Below are 15,817 nucleotides of genomic sequence, written 5' to 3'. Positions count from 1 at the left end.
TGCAGCAGGCACTGATGTTGATCTCCCATCAGCCTGGCTGTAGCATTGGAGGTCTAACATGTCCTTTTGGCAATAGGTTTCTGTGTCGCTTTTTGGGAACACGCCACACTAGTGATGCAGGACTTGGTTTTGTCAATTAACCTATTTCCTTTGTGCCTCCCCTGCAAAGAAAAAAAAAAAAACAACATCAAAGGGCAACCCTGCTCTTCAGGAGAGTGTCAGGTCTGTTATAGTAATTTAAAATGTGCCAATTGAGACTGGTTAAAAACCAATCAAAATCCCATTTTTGCACTGCTTGCAGAAAACCTAACGTGGCCTTGCCCCCAGCAAATCATAACCCCCAAGTCCTGCGGAGGAATACTAATTTCTCCTTTCTTTGCTGAGATCTGAAGGATAATATCAGTACGTGTAAGGTTCAGAACTTATGAGCTGCCAGAATAGGGATGGTTCCCCAGGACCCACCAGCCGCAGCAGGAAAGTCCTCTGGGAGCCCCTGCCCATAAATACCGAATTTACAGCCCTGTCCATGGGGCAGAACAGCTGCTCTGTTTGTCAAATGCCTTTTATCAAAATTATTTATCATCCCAATATGTTTTTTATGCGGATCAGTCTGGAGCTGAGCTACCTAAGCTAACCAGTATTTGTATTCCCTCTTTCCCTTTTCTTTCCTGGCTTGTCTTGCATCCCAAAGGCAGCCCCAGGCCTGGGAAACACCTGACCCGAAGCCACCCCCATCTGGCATGAAGCACAGATCAGCACAGAACAAGAGAAACTGGCTTTATCTTTTGTCAAATGCAAATTGCTGAGAGTTAATTAAGACACATTTCAGGAACAGTAAGGTTTTTTTTTTTCTTGAAATTATAGTCTATCCTGAGGTGTGGGCAGGGTTCAACATCTCTCCTCAGGAAAGGGGTTACAACACTGGAGCTGAGCACTGCAGTTGGCAAAGGTCCTGACAACAAAGGTCCCACGGGGCTTTGAGCACACAGGGTGCTCAGAGTCCAGTGGGGTTGGAGGCAATCCAGGTCCAAAACCTCCTTGGCATATATATATATTTTTTTTTTCCAGGTTTTCATTTATTTTTAATGATTTCAATGTCGCCACCATGGCTTGTGTTGTTCTGCAAAGAAGGTAGGGCCACAAAGGCACGCTGCTTCTGCCTTGTTGGAAGCATGTTGGAGACTTGTCATTTCCCCCTGCAAAAGGCAGAAGTCTTTTATGTACACACACACACACAAAACAAAAAGAATAAAAGAAAGGTTAAACCACAGAGCAGACTTTACAAGTCTGATATTTCAGGCTTCCCACTTACCATCGGTGCCCAAAGCAGAAGCGAGTCAGAAAACAACTGGAGGTACTTAAAGCAACTTAAAGTAATCGTCTGAGTAGTGCCTAAAGTGTGAGTGTTTGAGTAGGAAGACGGGGTTTGAGCCAACTGCTGTTGCCTTTCTGGGGAGGCCTCGCTCAGAGGTGTTTACTTCCTCATGCCTTCATGGAGATGTGGCAGTCTATGAAAGCATTCCTCCTGGAATTAGATGAAAATGGTTTAAAAAAAAAAAAAAAAAAGAGGAGGAGGGCGTTCTAGGTCCTGTCATAACATGGAAAAGCTAAAAAAAAAGCTTATCCAAATGTTCACCAAAGGTAAGACATGCTGCTTGCTTAGGAAACATATGGAGGAAACGTATCAAGGCATGGGCTTTCTGACTTGCTGAAAGGGAAAACCATCACCAGAGCACCCAAAAATATCACTTCACCATCTCAAAAAGGAACCAGAGCCACTTGAGTCTGGATTTCTGTATGGAAAGTCTTCTGCAGCAGCGCTGTGGATGGAGGCTGGCTTCAGGCCTGGGAGGTCCTGTAGAGTTTACATACTCGGATTTATACATCCTTATCCACAGGAGGCAAACCCATGAGGAAGAGACAAGGGTTCTCCTTGCTGTGCAGCATCCCACTGGTCAGCAGAGCCCTGGGAATAAAGGGACACCCGGGATGGGAAAAGCATGGTCAACACTTGGTTCAGCACAAGGATATAGAGACCAAGAGAAAAAGGGTATATTGAAACAAGCTGATGATCTTAGTGTTGACACGTGATTTCTGAGAAACTACCAAAACACCCGGCAGGAAACTGGGTGGTTTTGAAAATATCTGTTGAAGGCGTTCTGCATGATCAGTGGAGTGACTCCATCTTCAGTTGAGAAAGCAGAAAAGAGTGGGCTGATCCTTGGAGCAGGGGGAAACCCTGCCCACATCTGAGCCTGCAGTTTGGGCTCTCACGAGGAGGTTACTAGAAGGGAGCCATCAGCTGGGAACTAACTAGGGCACTCAGGAAAACCTCAGGAAAAAACTTACACCAACCCCAAATGGCAAAGTCATGACCGAGACCAGTTCCCCTGTGCACCATTGCTGAGTGGGAGGGATGAGCTGGAAAATTTCCTTTTAGATTCTGTCCCCTACAGCCTCAAAGCGGGCAGAGTATTAGAGAGACTTTTAAAAGTGTCTTTATATGTTTAATTAATTCAGAAATTTGTGGTTCTGAGTTTGTGGCTCCTGGCACAGGCAGTACTGCAGCCTGCACTGAGCTTGCTGACAGCTTTGGCCTCCCCAAGGGTTACAACACCAGACCCTCGAAAACACGTGATGATGAGTGGAAAGAGACACACCACAGACGACAGCAATAGGAGAGTGTGACTTTTTGGCCATCACTGCTGACACTGTCAAAGCAGTGCTCCAGCCATGCCCAGTGCAGGGCTCTGGAGAGCTGAGACATCAGCTCTACAAATACCAAACACTGTGTCTGTCCATGCACTGCACTGTCAGTGGTCCTTATCTAACCCAACCTCTGCTGTGGAGCCAACTGAAAGGCCTGGGGCAGTGGCAGAGGCAAGGGATGCCAAGGGGGCTGTAAAAATAAGCCAGTGGCTCAGTCCACTTCCAAGTCCTACTTGAGCAAAGCAAACTGCACTGTCGTGTCCTGTTGTCCTTTTCCACCACGTGCTTGGAAAGAGGGGATGAAGCCACTCCATACCACACCCATCTCATCAAAGTGCGTGGAGGGGAGGTGCCAAGAGCCCCATGAGAAACCTCTCTACAAAATTTCTCTGAATTACTTAGTCCTTAAAGGAGATTTCAGTGCTTTACACAGCATCTCAAGAAGCAAGTTAGCCATAGCTTAACAGAAAATCCACCATCCTCCATGCAGGCAGGTGGTGGGTTCAGCCCTTTGGGAGCTCTCAGAAGCACCAAATGACAAGTACAGCAAAGTCTGAGTTTTGCATTTGCAGTAGCTGGCACAGGCTGTTCACTGGAAGAGAATTAACCTTTTTTCTGTGCAAAACTGAGCATTAAGAGCTAGTCCAGCTGCTAGGAAATGGCAATTAGGCTGCTAAAAGCCCAGGTTGCTTTTGAAAAATAGGAGCTGATCTCCTGAAACATGCAGGCCATCATTCAGTCTGTTTCCTTCCCCCCCCCCCATCCGCCCCCACCTTTTCTGTCTCTAACTTGAGCTACTCCAAGAGCTGAGGTGCAGCTTGCCTGAGATTACCCATTAAAATAATGAAAAAAACCTGTAAGACAACTGTAAGACAACAGTTTCTTCCAGGCATGCAAAGCAGCCGTGTTTGCCCTTGCTAGAGCTGCCTGTGTTTTGTTTCAGGCCCTGGCTTTGCAGATTAAGCTACTGGGGATCATAACAAGCCCATCAGCCTGATACCGAGTTCAGGTTGAGCACAGCAACACCAGCAGTGCAGCAGCTGGTTAGTCAGAAAGAAAGAAGCATAGAGGGTCAAAGTGAAATTACCTCTCGTGGCACTGGGAAATGTCCCTTCAGCTTTATCACAAGATGCACCTGCTAAACACACCCAGGTGGGGAGATGTGCTGCACCAGAAAAAATAGAAAAAAAAAAAAGTCTGTGTATCAGTAAATCCACTGCTAAATTCTCTTTGCAGAGGTAAGTGTGAACATAAGTTACCCTGAACAAAAGGAGGGTGCACAAGCCTGCTCAGAAAAGGGATGGGTCTTCCAAATGGCACGTGTGGGTGTTTCTGTGGAGACGTCTCGCTTGATTTTTGTCCAAGCTCTCACAACATTCAGCACTTTTCAAGATCCCGGAACCACACGCCCATATGTGACTTTTAGATCTTGTTTTTCAAATAAATAAACAACTGAAAGTTGTAGCTTTAGGAAAACAAGAGAATATGATCCTTGAGAGGGTTAAGGAAACAAAAGGTAAGTTCAGGTGACCTGAGGATGAAGGAGATGCGATCAGGTGAGGTCTCAGGTCGAAGGGATCACCCATCCTGTGTGAGGGCTCTCCAGCACCTCAGCTCCATTCCAGCCTCGCTGTAGCCTTGCCAGAAGTAAAATATTGGAAATGTGGGTGACAGCTTAGATTACACATCGTTAGAAACAGCCAGGATAATCTGCCTCCAGCTCCCTAAAAGGAAATCTTTAGCTAACAAATATGCTCCAGCCTTTTGAGCTGGCAGATAACGATGGAACAGTGGATAAAGCATAGCTGGGGATACCAGGGAAGGAGTGGATGTGGTGCCATGTGGGGGGGTGATTCAGCAGGCCAGGGTGAGCAGGGCAGGCCAGAAGAGCTGCTCCTGGAGTGGCTGGGCCAGGAAGAGGAAGAGGAAGGTGGAGGTTAGGTTTTGCTGGGTGTTGCAATGTGCCACGCTGCGGCCCCGGCACCGTGGCCGTGCCGGCTCCCTGCTCTCAGGGACTGTCAGCACAGCTTGATGGGCTTCATGCTCCTCACCAGGGGGTTCATCGTGTCCATATGTCATCTCCATGTTCCTCCCATGACACCACAGCACGTGGGTTTACTCGACAGATCCAAGAGTGGGTCAAAGAAAAACATAAGTTCACTTGTTAATAGAAAAACCCTGCATGTGAGATCCCTGCCCACCTCAAGGGCAAGCAGCATCTCCATGTTTCCAGTTGGCTCTGTCCTATATAAAGCTGTAAGATTTCCAGGGCAGGAAAATGCTGGAGTTTCGGTCCCTTGGCATCACAGGATGCTGGGAAGGTGGCGCCCCATGGTGCTGCAAAGCAAATGCAAAACAGTGCTGCTGCCACTGCCATCACCACCAGTAATACAGGATACTGGTTTGGGTCTGTTGTGAGAGCAGGAACCTTGTGGACGTGGACAACTTGATCTTGCTCCTGCTGAGAAAGCCTCTGTTTGGAACAGCATGTCTCAGCTCATGGGGACTTCTCCTGCTGAGACATTGAATAAATTCTGCATTAAACCTTTCTGATATGGTAAAAATAATAATAAAGAAATGGCAAGACGCAGAAAGCGTACACACAGTGGGAACCAAATTTGGAATGATTTAGGTGGTTCAGGCTTTTTTTTTTTTTTTTAGGGCAATAAGCAGCTAGTACAGCTCACCACATGCTCACAACAACCCAGGAGCTTGAAGTCAGCATGGAGGTTTGAATGAATGATTCATTATTCCACACACGCTCCGGCTCCTCTGCCACTCCAGCCTGTACACAGCTGGATCTCAGGAGAAATTCCTAGAGTGTGTAATTGTGTATAATGTGATCATCTTGCAGCAGGAAATAGGTTTGTAAGCATTCTTAGCCAGTACAATCGATGTCGTACAGATATGGTCTGCAAGGAAACAAAGTGGAGATACATATTGCAGCGAGTCATCGGAGAGCCAACACGGCCTTCTGGGAAGGGCATTTTAGGCAGGGAAATGTGTTTAAGCTCAAACAGTCACGGTACACACAGTATTTCATTTTAAAATGTGCCAGTGTGACCGTGCTCAGGGGGAAGGGGGGAGGCACTGACCTGCCGTGCCCCAGCAGCAAGGCCAGATGTGGGGGGGCACACCTTCAAGACAAGAAGGATCACCCTCTCACGGGACCCCACAGTGGAGGAGGGAGCCCAGGGGTTACCTGCTGTGACTGCAGCTGTGGCTGTGGGGTCCTGCAGGCACAGCGGGGCCCAGCACAGTGGGGTCGGGGCTCGCAGGCACCCAGGAAAGTGGGCAGCCCCTTTCTTGGGGTGCGCAGGCTGAGCCCGCAGCACCCTCTAGAGGAACGCGGCCACCCAGCCCTCGATTTCAGGGAGGATTTGGATCCATGGGAAAGCATCTTTCCAGCAATGCCTTCTCAGGTGGATTTAACCTATTGCTGTGCACCAGTTTATCTTGGAGACGCATCACTCATGAACCCTGTGCGTCTCTGATGAGTGGCATCAGGCCTCCAGCTTGTCCCTCCAGCTGGAGGGGGTGGAGATGGGCACTGCTGCAGGCAAAGGCTGATGGAGAGGGGGAGGTGGATCAGAGGCTCCCCACCAAACCAGCAAACCAGGAAGAAGCACCCAGGGAAAAGTCCTCTGAGCTCCTGCCTTGCAGGGCTCCAGGTCCCCAGCTGCAGCCAATGTTGCCAGGATGCCAGGTTTAACACAGATTGGAAGTGGAGCTCTAGCAGGTGTGGGGATGGACATTTCACTCATAACATCTGGTCCCCAGAAGGCTGTAAAACTGCAGCTCACTTTAGCTTAGGATCCCTCAGCCATGGGCACTGCATCCCTACACCTGCCTTGACGGAGCAGCTGTGTCAAGTCAAAAAGAGTTTGGTGGGTTGTTACCTAAGAGTGACCTATCCTTGAAATCCCACTGTAGTGTGATCCCTACAGGGATCCTACAAGGAAAAATAGCTTAAATTCCCGTGTGTGATTAAATGCCCTGGTTACATCTGCATTACTCTTTCCAGTCAGGATGTGCTGGCCAACACACAGTCCTAAAAGATACGTGGGGTTCATCTGTTACTCACTGTGTAGGAGACGTGAGACACCCGAGGACAAACATCCTTCCACTGTTGTGCTTGTGGCTACAGCTGTCTTTATGTCTGGAGTTTCCCAGTTCCACATCTCATGCTGGCCAAACGGGGCTTTTCTGCATAAAGAAAACCATTAACTCTGCCTCAAATTAATTCTGTATACAGTACCTAGTTCATATTTCTGCAGTTACAGTGCTTTGTATTTTATTTTATAAACCATGTATCGATTTCAAGGAGAAGCATGTCTGAAATGTGAAATCCTAAAATGTAAAAAAAACCCCAAACCAAACCTGAAAGTCTCAAACCCATGTTTCAAGTCAGAATTAAAAAAAGCTGGGCAAGCAGCCTAAGTCCTCTCCTGAAGGATCCATTTTCCTTGGATGTACAACATGCAGGTTCCAGCCTGCGAGTCTGCTGGGCTTGGCTGGGGTCCCTTAATGTGCATTTGGCTGGTAAAGAATGAAATAAGGAAGGCAACCCAGGGAAGAGAATAGAAATACTTTTCTGCCTGTTTTGTGAGGTAAACTGGAGGGATCAGATAAATGCCTAAGCCAGGACACCAGGAGCAGGATGGAGCTACAAGATGGGACAGAGGGATGGAGCACCTTACCCGTGAGAAAGAACTGAGAGAATTGGAATTGTTCAGCCTGGAGAGAAGGTGGCTTTGGGGTGACCTAACTGCAGCCCTCCAGTACCTGAAAGGAGCCTGAGGAAAGATGGAGGGAGACTATTTATAAGAGTATGTAGCGACAGGACAAGGAGGGACAGCTTCACACTGACAGAGAGCAGGTTTGGATTAGATATCAGGAAAAAAACCTTTACTGTGGGGGTGGTGAGGCCCTGGCACAAGTTGCCCAGAGAAGCTGTGGCTGCCCCATCCCTGGGAGTGTTCAAGACCACGTTGGACAGGGCTTGGAGCAACCTGGGCTAGTGGAAGTGTCCCAGCCCATGGCAGGGGGTGGGACGAGACCTTTAACCCCTTCCAACCCAAACCAATCTGTGATTCTAAGATTGGTGTCTCGCTGGGTGACAGACCAGCCTGACTGTCCCAGCTCTGCCATCTCAGGAAGGACCTGGAGAGAGAGAGCAGCTGTCTGTCTGGAGACACTGGAGCATCCATGTGACACACTTGCTTTTATCAGGAGTGTGAGGGAGTGCACATGGACCTGGCCAGGATAAGAGAGGCTGCAGACCACGGTGGTGGGATTGCACCTGCCTGGACAGCTTGATGCTCCCAAGTGTGCAGCCACCACACAGCTTGGCCCTGGTGGATCCTCCAGCTGGAGAAGTGGGTCCAGATCTTACCTGAACTTGCCTTGTGCCCAGACCACCTTCAGCATCCCTCAGCTTCCCGCTGGGTGACCTCCAGCTCACCTGCCATGGCAGGACTCCAGTGAAACACCCAACCCTTGGCCCAGGACAGGTTTCCTAGTCAGGATATTCCATAAGGACAGGCCATCCATGGGGCATTGCAGAGCTCCTGAGCAGCACACAGGCAGCACCCTGCTGCCACTGGGCACCAGAATCTCCAGGTAATAGTCACCTGTGAAGCCACTTCAACACTATCTCCCTGTTCCCCTTGCCTTTGTCCTCAAATGGGAACTCATGGGATGTTTAATTCTCAAGATCATGCTGAATATGGAGACATTCCTCATCACTGAATCTGGGGATAAACAGTCTCCTTTGCAGAATAATTTCTTTTTTAACAGCTCCCCCTCCCCCTTTCTCCAAATTAATTTCCATCCCAGCCAAGAGACTCCGTAGAAAATCTTGCCATAATCATTTTGAGCTAAATATTCTGACTAATCAATCAAAGCAGTGGAACCAATTTTGAAGCTGTCACTTTTAATTTTTCCAATAAAAGAAAAATCGAGCATTTCACTCACAGTGCTGTTGTGATTCAAGCTCTTCAAACCTTCGCTCCACCGCATCAGCGCTTTGGAGAAGTACTTGAAAATGTGAAGAACTGGCACAATTGCAGAGAAACTAAAATAAATTGATTTTTAGCAGCGAGAAGAAACCTGTTTCTTTGCGCACCTTTAGACCCGGCTCACAAAACCTTTTCTTTCTTTCTCCCCTGCTTTCCTCCTCTACACAAAAATAACTACAGCCTGTTAGTGATTTCATACGCACAAAGGGCTGGCACTCATTAAAAAGTCGACGTGTTACTGAGAGCTCGGTGCATAAATGCTAATGAAGGGCCAGAAAGTGGATGTGCTGGGTGCTGGGGTGGAGGAGAGGATTCCTCCTGCCTCCAGCACTGGATGCCTGTGGACACATCTGTGATGGAGGAGCTGACCTGTGGGATGGGGCAGGAACGGCCTGGGTGCAAAAGTGGCTGGAGAAAATCATCCTGGAAAGGAGAGGTTGTTGAACACACTGGGAAGAGAGCACTTTGTGTTCGGGGTACGTGTGGGCTGCGTTCCTGCTCAGCAAGGAGCCATCAAATGAGAGGCTTTGCAAGTTGTTCAGTGAGGGAGCGCTCTGGCTGTGGGAAAGCCAAGGGGAGTTTTGCCATCGTGTTCCTGCCTCCCCGCAGCCGGTGCCAGCCACAGCCATAAAGCTGGTGTTCTCTTCTGCTTTTATGGATGGACATGGATGAACTCGTGCCCTGAAAAAGCACTGTGTGCCTCTGTGTAGGAGAGGGAAGACAACAAAAACAGCAACAGTGCCCTCAGTTTGGGCCCCTACTTGAATCCAAAACAGAGCAAAACAAAATCCAAAACAGAGCACTGCACCAGCTACTAAAAAATGAACCCTATCCCAGCCCAAACCAGGACAACCACAAAGAAGAGGGAAAGGAGCCTTCCTACAAAGTCATACCTGAACTTCCTAGATTCAGGACCACTTCCAGTTTCACGTTAATTTCACACCAAGATAAGCTCACACTGTGATCCCACAGCTCTCCTGCACTGCTCACACAGAAACCAAGCTGGCAAGACAGAGCCAGCAATGCCACCAGCCTCTGTTGTGGCAGCCCTGTGTGAGCCCATTGCCCACCCTGGTGCCAGCCAGCACCCCTGCACCCATCGGTGCCTGTCAGGTCCCACACCGCTCCTGCTTGTCACTGTCTCCGCTTCAAGAGCCTGTGAGCAGGATGCAGGAGGCACAAAATCAGCGGGGAGATGCCAGAGTGGCAGCCAAAGCCGACGGTGTCACTCAGCCTGATGCCTCCTACCGACCCCCTGCCTGACCCTCCGGCTCTGTTGTCCTGGTTTATTGTGTTTACTGAGGGCACAGATTGGGTTTGGAAGTTCTGAAGATGCGGAGAGCCCTCTGGCATCTGAGGAAGGAGATGAAACCTAAGAAACGGAGAAGTTAATATGTTTTCAGTTCGCAAGAGAGCTTAGAAATGCCACTGATGCTTTATTAATCTCTTCTGCCCCTGGAGGACAACAGGCAGCTGCTTCTTCCTCTGTCTCTGCTGAATTTCCTTCACTGGAAGTTAAAAGAGACAGTGGCAAGTTAATTCTATTTTGGAGACAGAGCGTTTTTGTCTGTGCCTTTCATAATGCTCTTGGATTATTAAAACTCCTTTAAAACAGGATTTTTTAATCTTTTTAAGAAGTCCAATTTTCTTTCTATGCTGCTTCACCCCAGCAATTTCTCTCTCCCAGGAAAACCCAAATTACTAATGTCTAGCCATTTTTATTGCAATTCTGGGCCTTTTCCTATCATGTCTCAGCTGCTGGGGCAGCACTGCTGCTGCACAGCAAGGGCAGAACTCAGCCCAAAGCAGGATGAGGCCACAGCCCCCAAAACAGGCAGAAACAACACCAAAGCCAAGCGTTCCAACATGATGCTCGGTTGTATTTTCAGTCCATTAATACACATTCATTTACCAGATACAAATGGAGTGGAAAGGAAAGCGATCATTAGCAAGAACAAGGGTACAAAACTCAGTTCCAGCAGCCTTCACAGAAGGGATATTCAGTGTCACAGCGGCACTGTCGGAAGGGAGGGACGCACGGAGACCTGCGCTCACACCCCAAGTGGAAGCTCTCCTTGTGTGGATTAGGGTAGCTAGAGACATGATTTTAAAAAAAACAAAACAGAACAAAATAACATTCCAAAACTGACTTTGACACTTTTTGTCATTTCCCTAGTGTCAGGACTAGGGAAAGATGGAATTATTTACGTGGAGATTTTATGGAAAGACACTGGAAGGTTAAAAATAGAATAATCACAAATACTGGAAAATACAACAGAAAGCAGGCAGGGAAAGGAAAATAGGAAAAAAAAGTGACACCCCAAGAGGATCATTGCATTCAGTGGTCGATGTACAGTTGGTGGGGCTGCTCCACTTCGATGCACTAGGATCTACATGCTGGCCTTGATTCACTGCCATGACGTTATGCTCCCGGTTTAAACTGGGATTCTGCAAAGCTCTTGGTTTTGGCAGGATCTCAGCAGTGCAGAGAGGATTGCTTGTCTGAAACCATCTGCAGTACAAGTGCCACAAACTGTGACAGTGTGTTGACATCTTGTGGGGCACCCAAGAGATGCCAACCTCTGCCCATATCCCGGTCTGGAGACCACTGGCTTTCTTCCCCTTGGCCACCACAGCATCCTACCATGAAAGGCTCTGCTGCTGGTGGAGAGGTGTCAGTTTAGACCAGCATGGATTTGGGTCTCTACATTCTGCAGGAGAGGGAAATGGCATTATCCTACTGTTCAGACTGTTCAGACTTACATATTAGTGTCTCCACACACACAGCTCTGTGCCCAGACACAACCCCCTGACTGTCCTTGCTACAAGTGCACAAGACTCGTTACACTGAAATAACAACAGCAAACCACATCTGGGCTTGATTGTACAGGGATGTTCCCTTGGAAGGAATAAAGATACTGTAAGTTACTCATGGCAGGGCCCCAGGTAGGCAACACCTGCACCGAGGTCCTCCCAGGGACAGCACCAGGACTGCAAAATCATGTTGTGAAACCTGATCAAAAGACAGGAAAAGGGGAGCATTGGGGGTTTAATCCAGCAAAGCTCACACCAAGTCAGGGGACAAACTGAGACCAAGACACCAGAAGCTGAGCCCAGCACCTTGCAACTGCCATGGAGCGCTGGAGTGGTTCTCCTACAAATTATCTTTTAGCACAGTTCTTGCATATGACAACATTTTATCCCTCATTTTTTAAACCATGCATTAACTTTACAGTGAAACATTTATCCAGTCCAACATCTATACAACAAAACATGTATTTTAAAATATTAGACCATTAAAAAAAAATAAGGAAAGGAGTGTGAATTCTCAAAGTGGTACAGGTTAAAGAATAAATTAAAGGGAAAAGAAGCATTCTACTAGGGCTGAACTACAAAATAAAGTCTGAGCCTGGAAGAAGTTCTCATTTCCTATAGTTCTAACAAATAAATGCCACAAGAAACAGCTGATGTTCCTGGGGTTGCTAGTGCTAGAATCCACAGCACTTGTTACAGCACTGGGTATCTGTGGGCGACCCTCTCTGGTTTGAAGGTGTTGAGCCCACGCTGGTACGACGGACTAAAGTAGTGATTGTTCAGGTGCAGAAACCATCTCTCTCAAGCTGTTCAACCTCACAGGCTTCTTAATATAAGAAACAAACCTGTAGCTGACAGGACCCACGGAGCCAGCTCAGGACAGCACAGCCCGTGGTGTGAATGAGTGGGGTCTCCCCGGGAATGGCTCCAGCCCCATCCTCTGTTTGGGGCGAGCAGTGCTGCATCCATGGGGGATTTGGCGGCCCCACGAGCCCCTAGGGATGTTGGGCACTCTGCTCCATGCTGGGGCTGCTGTGCACACCCTGCTTGCATTTGAATGTAACTAAACTCCCAGTATCAGGAATTTAGCACCAACAGGGTGCAGGGAAGGGAGGCTCAGCATGGCACCTCTGTTCCTAGAAAGGGAAGCCTCCTCCCAGACAGAGAGCCAATGTCAGGCTGTCTGCTACCTCAGTAATGAAAGACCTTCTTAATTAGCACCTTTCCCTACAGAATCAGTCAGTTAAGTCTCCCTCCATGGCTCTGCTGTGTCACTGGGGACCAGCAGCCATCACATGGTGGGCTGAGTGTTGCAGAACCTGGGTGTTTTTTTCCCAACAGCAGCCTGGCAGAGGGGGGAACTTAACACCCCTGCAGTTAGGAAGCCCCAGTAATTAGCTACCTACCACTTTAAAAGACAACATAAGGATAATTTAACAATTACAAAAAGCTTTGCTCATGTGAGGACGGGTACAATAAGAGCACTTGGAAGATGACAGGAGTCTTACACTTTAAAGTTCAGTGTACAGGTGGCAGGGTTGGATGCTTTCTTCTTGGCTCTGAACACAGATCTGCGTGACTGACAAGGACTCTCTGACAGGCTGTAAGTGTTTGAAGTCAGCAGCTTTGTTCAAACTAAAACAGCTAAAAACATTCAGGAGAGAAAAGCTCCAAACCCGATGTGAAATAACAAGACACCTTCGATCTTTCTTGATCGTAAATGGTCAGGGCACATATTGCTCTGGCTCTCCAGGGGGTGACCCCAGGTCAGTATTTTTAAGAGAAAAAAATCAAGGGAACATAATTCTGTGCTTACAGCGTGCCAGGTAAAAGCATCACCCCCCTGGACTCAGGTTCATCACATAAAATGCTGCACATGCACTTCCAACAGGTGAACCAGACCACAGATGCACCAGCTGAAAAGGAGTATAAACAGGCAACTGCACCTACAAAACACAAGCATAAAACAGTGGAAACTGAAGGAAGGGGCTCAGACTGGGCTGCCCTGGAAGAACGTCTGGGGTTGTACCTGCAGCAGGTACAGAATCAGCAGGTGCCTCTTTACAGGTCTGACCACAGGAGGGTATCCACTAAAATGTGATGCCAGCTATGTTTTGGGGATAGGTAAGCGACTGTTGGGATTCTTTTCCAGTTAAAAACAGGTGAGACTGTTGGAAGAGCCAGAAAAGGAAAAATAAACTTGCCTGTGAACATTGCTTCACCTGGCCTTTTGTCTAAGGAGTGCTGGGCACAGGTATAACCCAGCTAGGGAAGGGATCCCTGGATGCAGGGGCAGCAGAGGAGCTCAGCCTCACAATCAATCCTCCAGATCCAAGTCTCCTTAGGTGTTTCTCATGTTCTCTCAGCATTTGACACAGCACTGCTGACTGCCAGGAACACCTCTAGTTGGAGGTGGACACAAAATCGGGAGACACGGCTCATTGCAGGATGGGGGACAGAGATAAGGGCCGGGATGGTGCCCACCACACAAGGTCCTAACCCAGGAACAGTAGTGTTTTTCCCAGGGATGCTGTTTTGAACTGCTGTTGTGCTGCACAGGGAGATGCAAAAGAGCTTTGGAAACCATCTTACAGAAATGGAGAACAGGACTGGGCATGATGAGTTTTACCTCTGCGTGGGAAGACACGTCCTGCGTGACTGAGCTCGAGACTGTGGCTGGTCCAATAGCAAAGCAGAGCAGAGACGAGGCTTTGCCAACTGCTCCCTTTCCCCCTGCATTCAACCCATCTACAAAACCATGTCAGCTCAGTTTGAGCATCGTGTCAGCTTAATGGCCTTTCTCTTCTTTTAAACAGGGAGGAAAGGGATGGAAATGTAAAATCTACCATGAACAGCCAGAAAAATGTATGAACAGAGCGCCCCGAGCGCAGAGCTTGGTTTGTCCTGCGCCAGCTTTCGAGTTTCTGTCCCGTTACACACGGTGCCTTGCTTTCCTTTGGCTCCAGAGACCTCAGGATTGAGCTGGAACCTTGACCCTCTCCTCAGGAAAGCCGAGTCACTCACAGTGGGACCAAACTGACGTGCTGTGTGTCTGCAAAGGCCAGCAAATTCCACTGATTTCCAGCACCTCTGGCTCCATCGAGACTGCCCTTTGCCAAGCCTGAGGGCTGCTGATTGCTCCAGCTGTGATAGGAAAAGGGTATTTTTTCTCCCAAAGGGAAGAAGAGACCGAAATGCTGATTCGGACACACGATTGTTAGTCTGTTTCCATTTAAGTGAAACACCTACACTTGGAAAGCTGTAGGAGGGCCCAAGGCAGCAGCAAATGGCACTTCCTAACAGAGCCAGGGCTGCACAACATGCTCCAACAGCGTGTGAAAGGGGTGGGATGGGGGGACTCCAGTGAGCCACGGTGCAGACACCCAAAAGCCTTAAAAGCACACACAGCCCACGACTCCTGCGCATCCACAGCACGATCACAGTACGTTTGCAACCACAGGATACAGCTGGCAGTGGTAACAACATCGATTGGGATTGAGTTCCTGTCCTAGGAAGTGGCCTGTGTCCTTTAGATGCTCAGAACGTGCCTGAAGAAGTAACTCCTCCAGAGGGTGAACTTCTCATTTGCCATCATCCCCAAGTCTTTCTGCTCCTCTCCTTTTGCTAGCGTCGATTTGCTCCATGTTCCTCCACCAAAATCCCTAAGAAAGGCACCTTAGCTTGGTGGAGATGTTTTTCGCAATAAAAAGCTTCCCGAAATCCCATACTGTTCATCAGCTCTCCTGAGAACAAGACTTTAATAGGAAAAGCAGTCTGCGTCTTCTTAAGTCCAAACCTCCATGGGTACCATGGACTCCTTTGTTCCGACGGAGGGAAGCAAGTACTCTTCCTCCAGGAAACGAAAGGGGAATTGTACTAAAAACCCACGAATCTTTTTTAATTCTTCTGCTGCTTTTGCAGGATCATCGTTTGCCAGTTTGGGCTTGCTGATGAAATCACGCAGCTGGGTTAAGTTATTCACCTGGTCGCTGGGAAGGCATCGAAACACCTGATCAGAACAGAAAGGAGGAACGGCCTGTTAGTGTGGGGGAAATGCTGCAGTGCAGAGTTCCTGAGAAACACCAAACCATCCAGGACAAATTCCCCAGGACGGGAGTGACTTAGCAGCCCAAAGAACGGGGAGGGAAGAGGTATGTGCCTATCCACGATACCACTGGACCAAGCAGAGGGGAAGCTCCAGGACTTTTTCTGATCAATGCAAAAGCTCATTAGAAGACAGAAGTAAAATTTGCTCCTACCCAGTGACGTTGTGG

The 15,817-nt window shown here is 48.4% G+C and overlaps 1 protein-coding gene across 3 annotated transcripts in view; it reads right to left on the bottom strand.

The window, feature by feature from the left end:
* Positions 1 to 10,586: 10,586 nt before the first annotated feature.
* The window catches only part of PLD1 (phospholipase D1), a 62,213-nt gene continuing 56,982 nt past the window's right edge, over positions 10,587 to 15,817 (bottom strand). For 2 of the 3 annotated variants that reach the window (XM_027891303.1, XM_027891304.1), the window contains one exon: positions 10,587 to 15,552. In XM_027891303.1, coding sequence (XP_027747104.1) covers positions 15,328 to 15,552 — 225 coding nt within the window. In that variant the 3' untranslated portion in view covers positions 10,587 to 15,327. The remainder of the gene's footprint in view (positions 15,553 to 15,817) is intronic. The other variant, XM_027891302.1, reaches the window with a different exon arrangement.

This window comes from Empidonax traillii, unplaced genomic scaffold (assembly GCF_003031625.1).
Source record: "Empidonax traillii isolate 1590-97213 ecotype Southwest subspecies unplaced genomic scaffold, ASM303162v1 scaffold319:size813200, whole genome shotgun sequence".
Taxonomy (NCBI): domain Eukaryota; kingdom Metazoa; phylum Chordata; class Aves; order Passeriformes; family Tyrannidae; genus Empidonax; species Empidonax traillii.
Note: the sequence above shows the minus strand (reverse complement) of the source record. Positions and strands in the feature narration are given on the sequence as shown.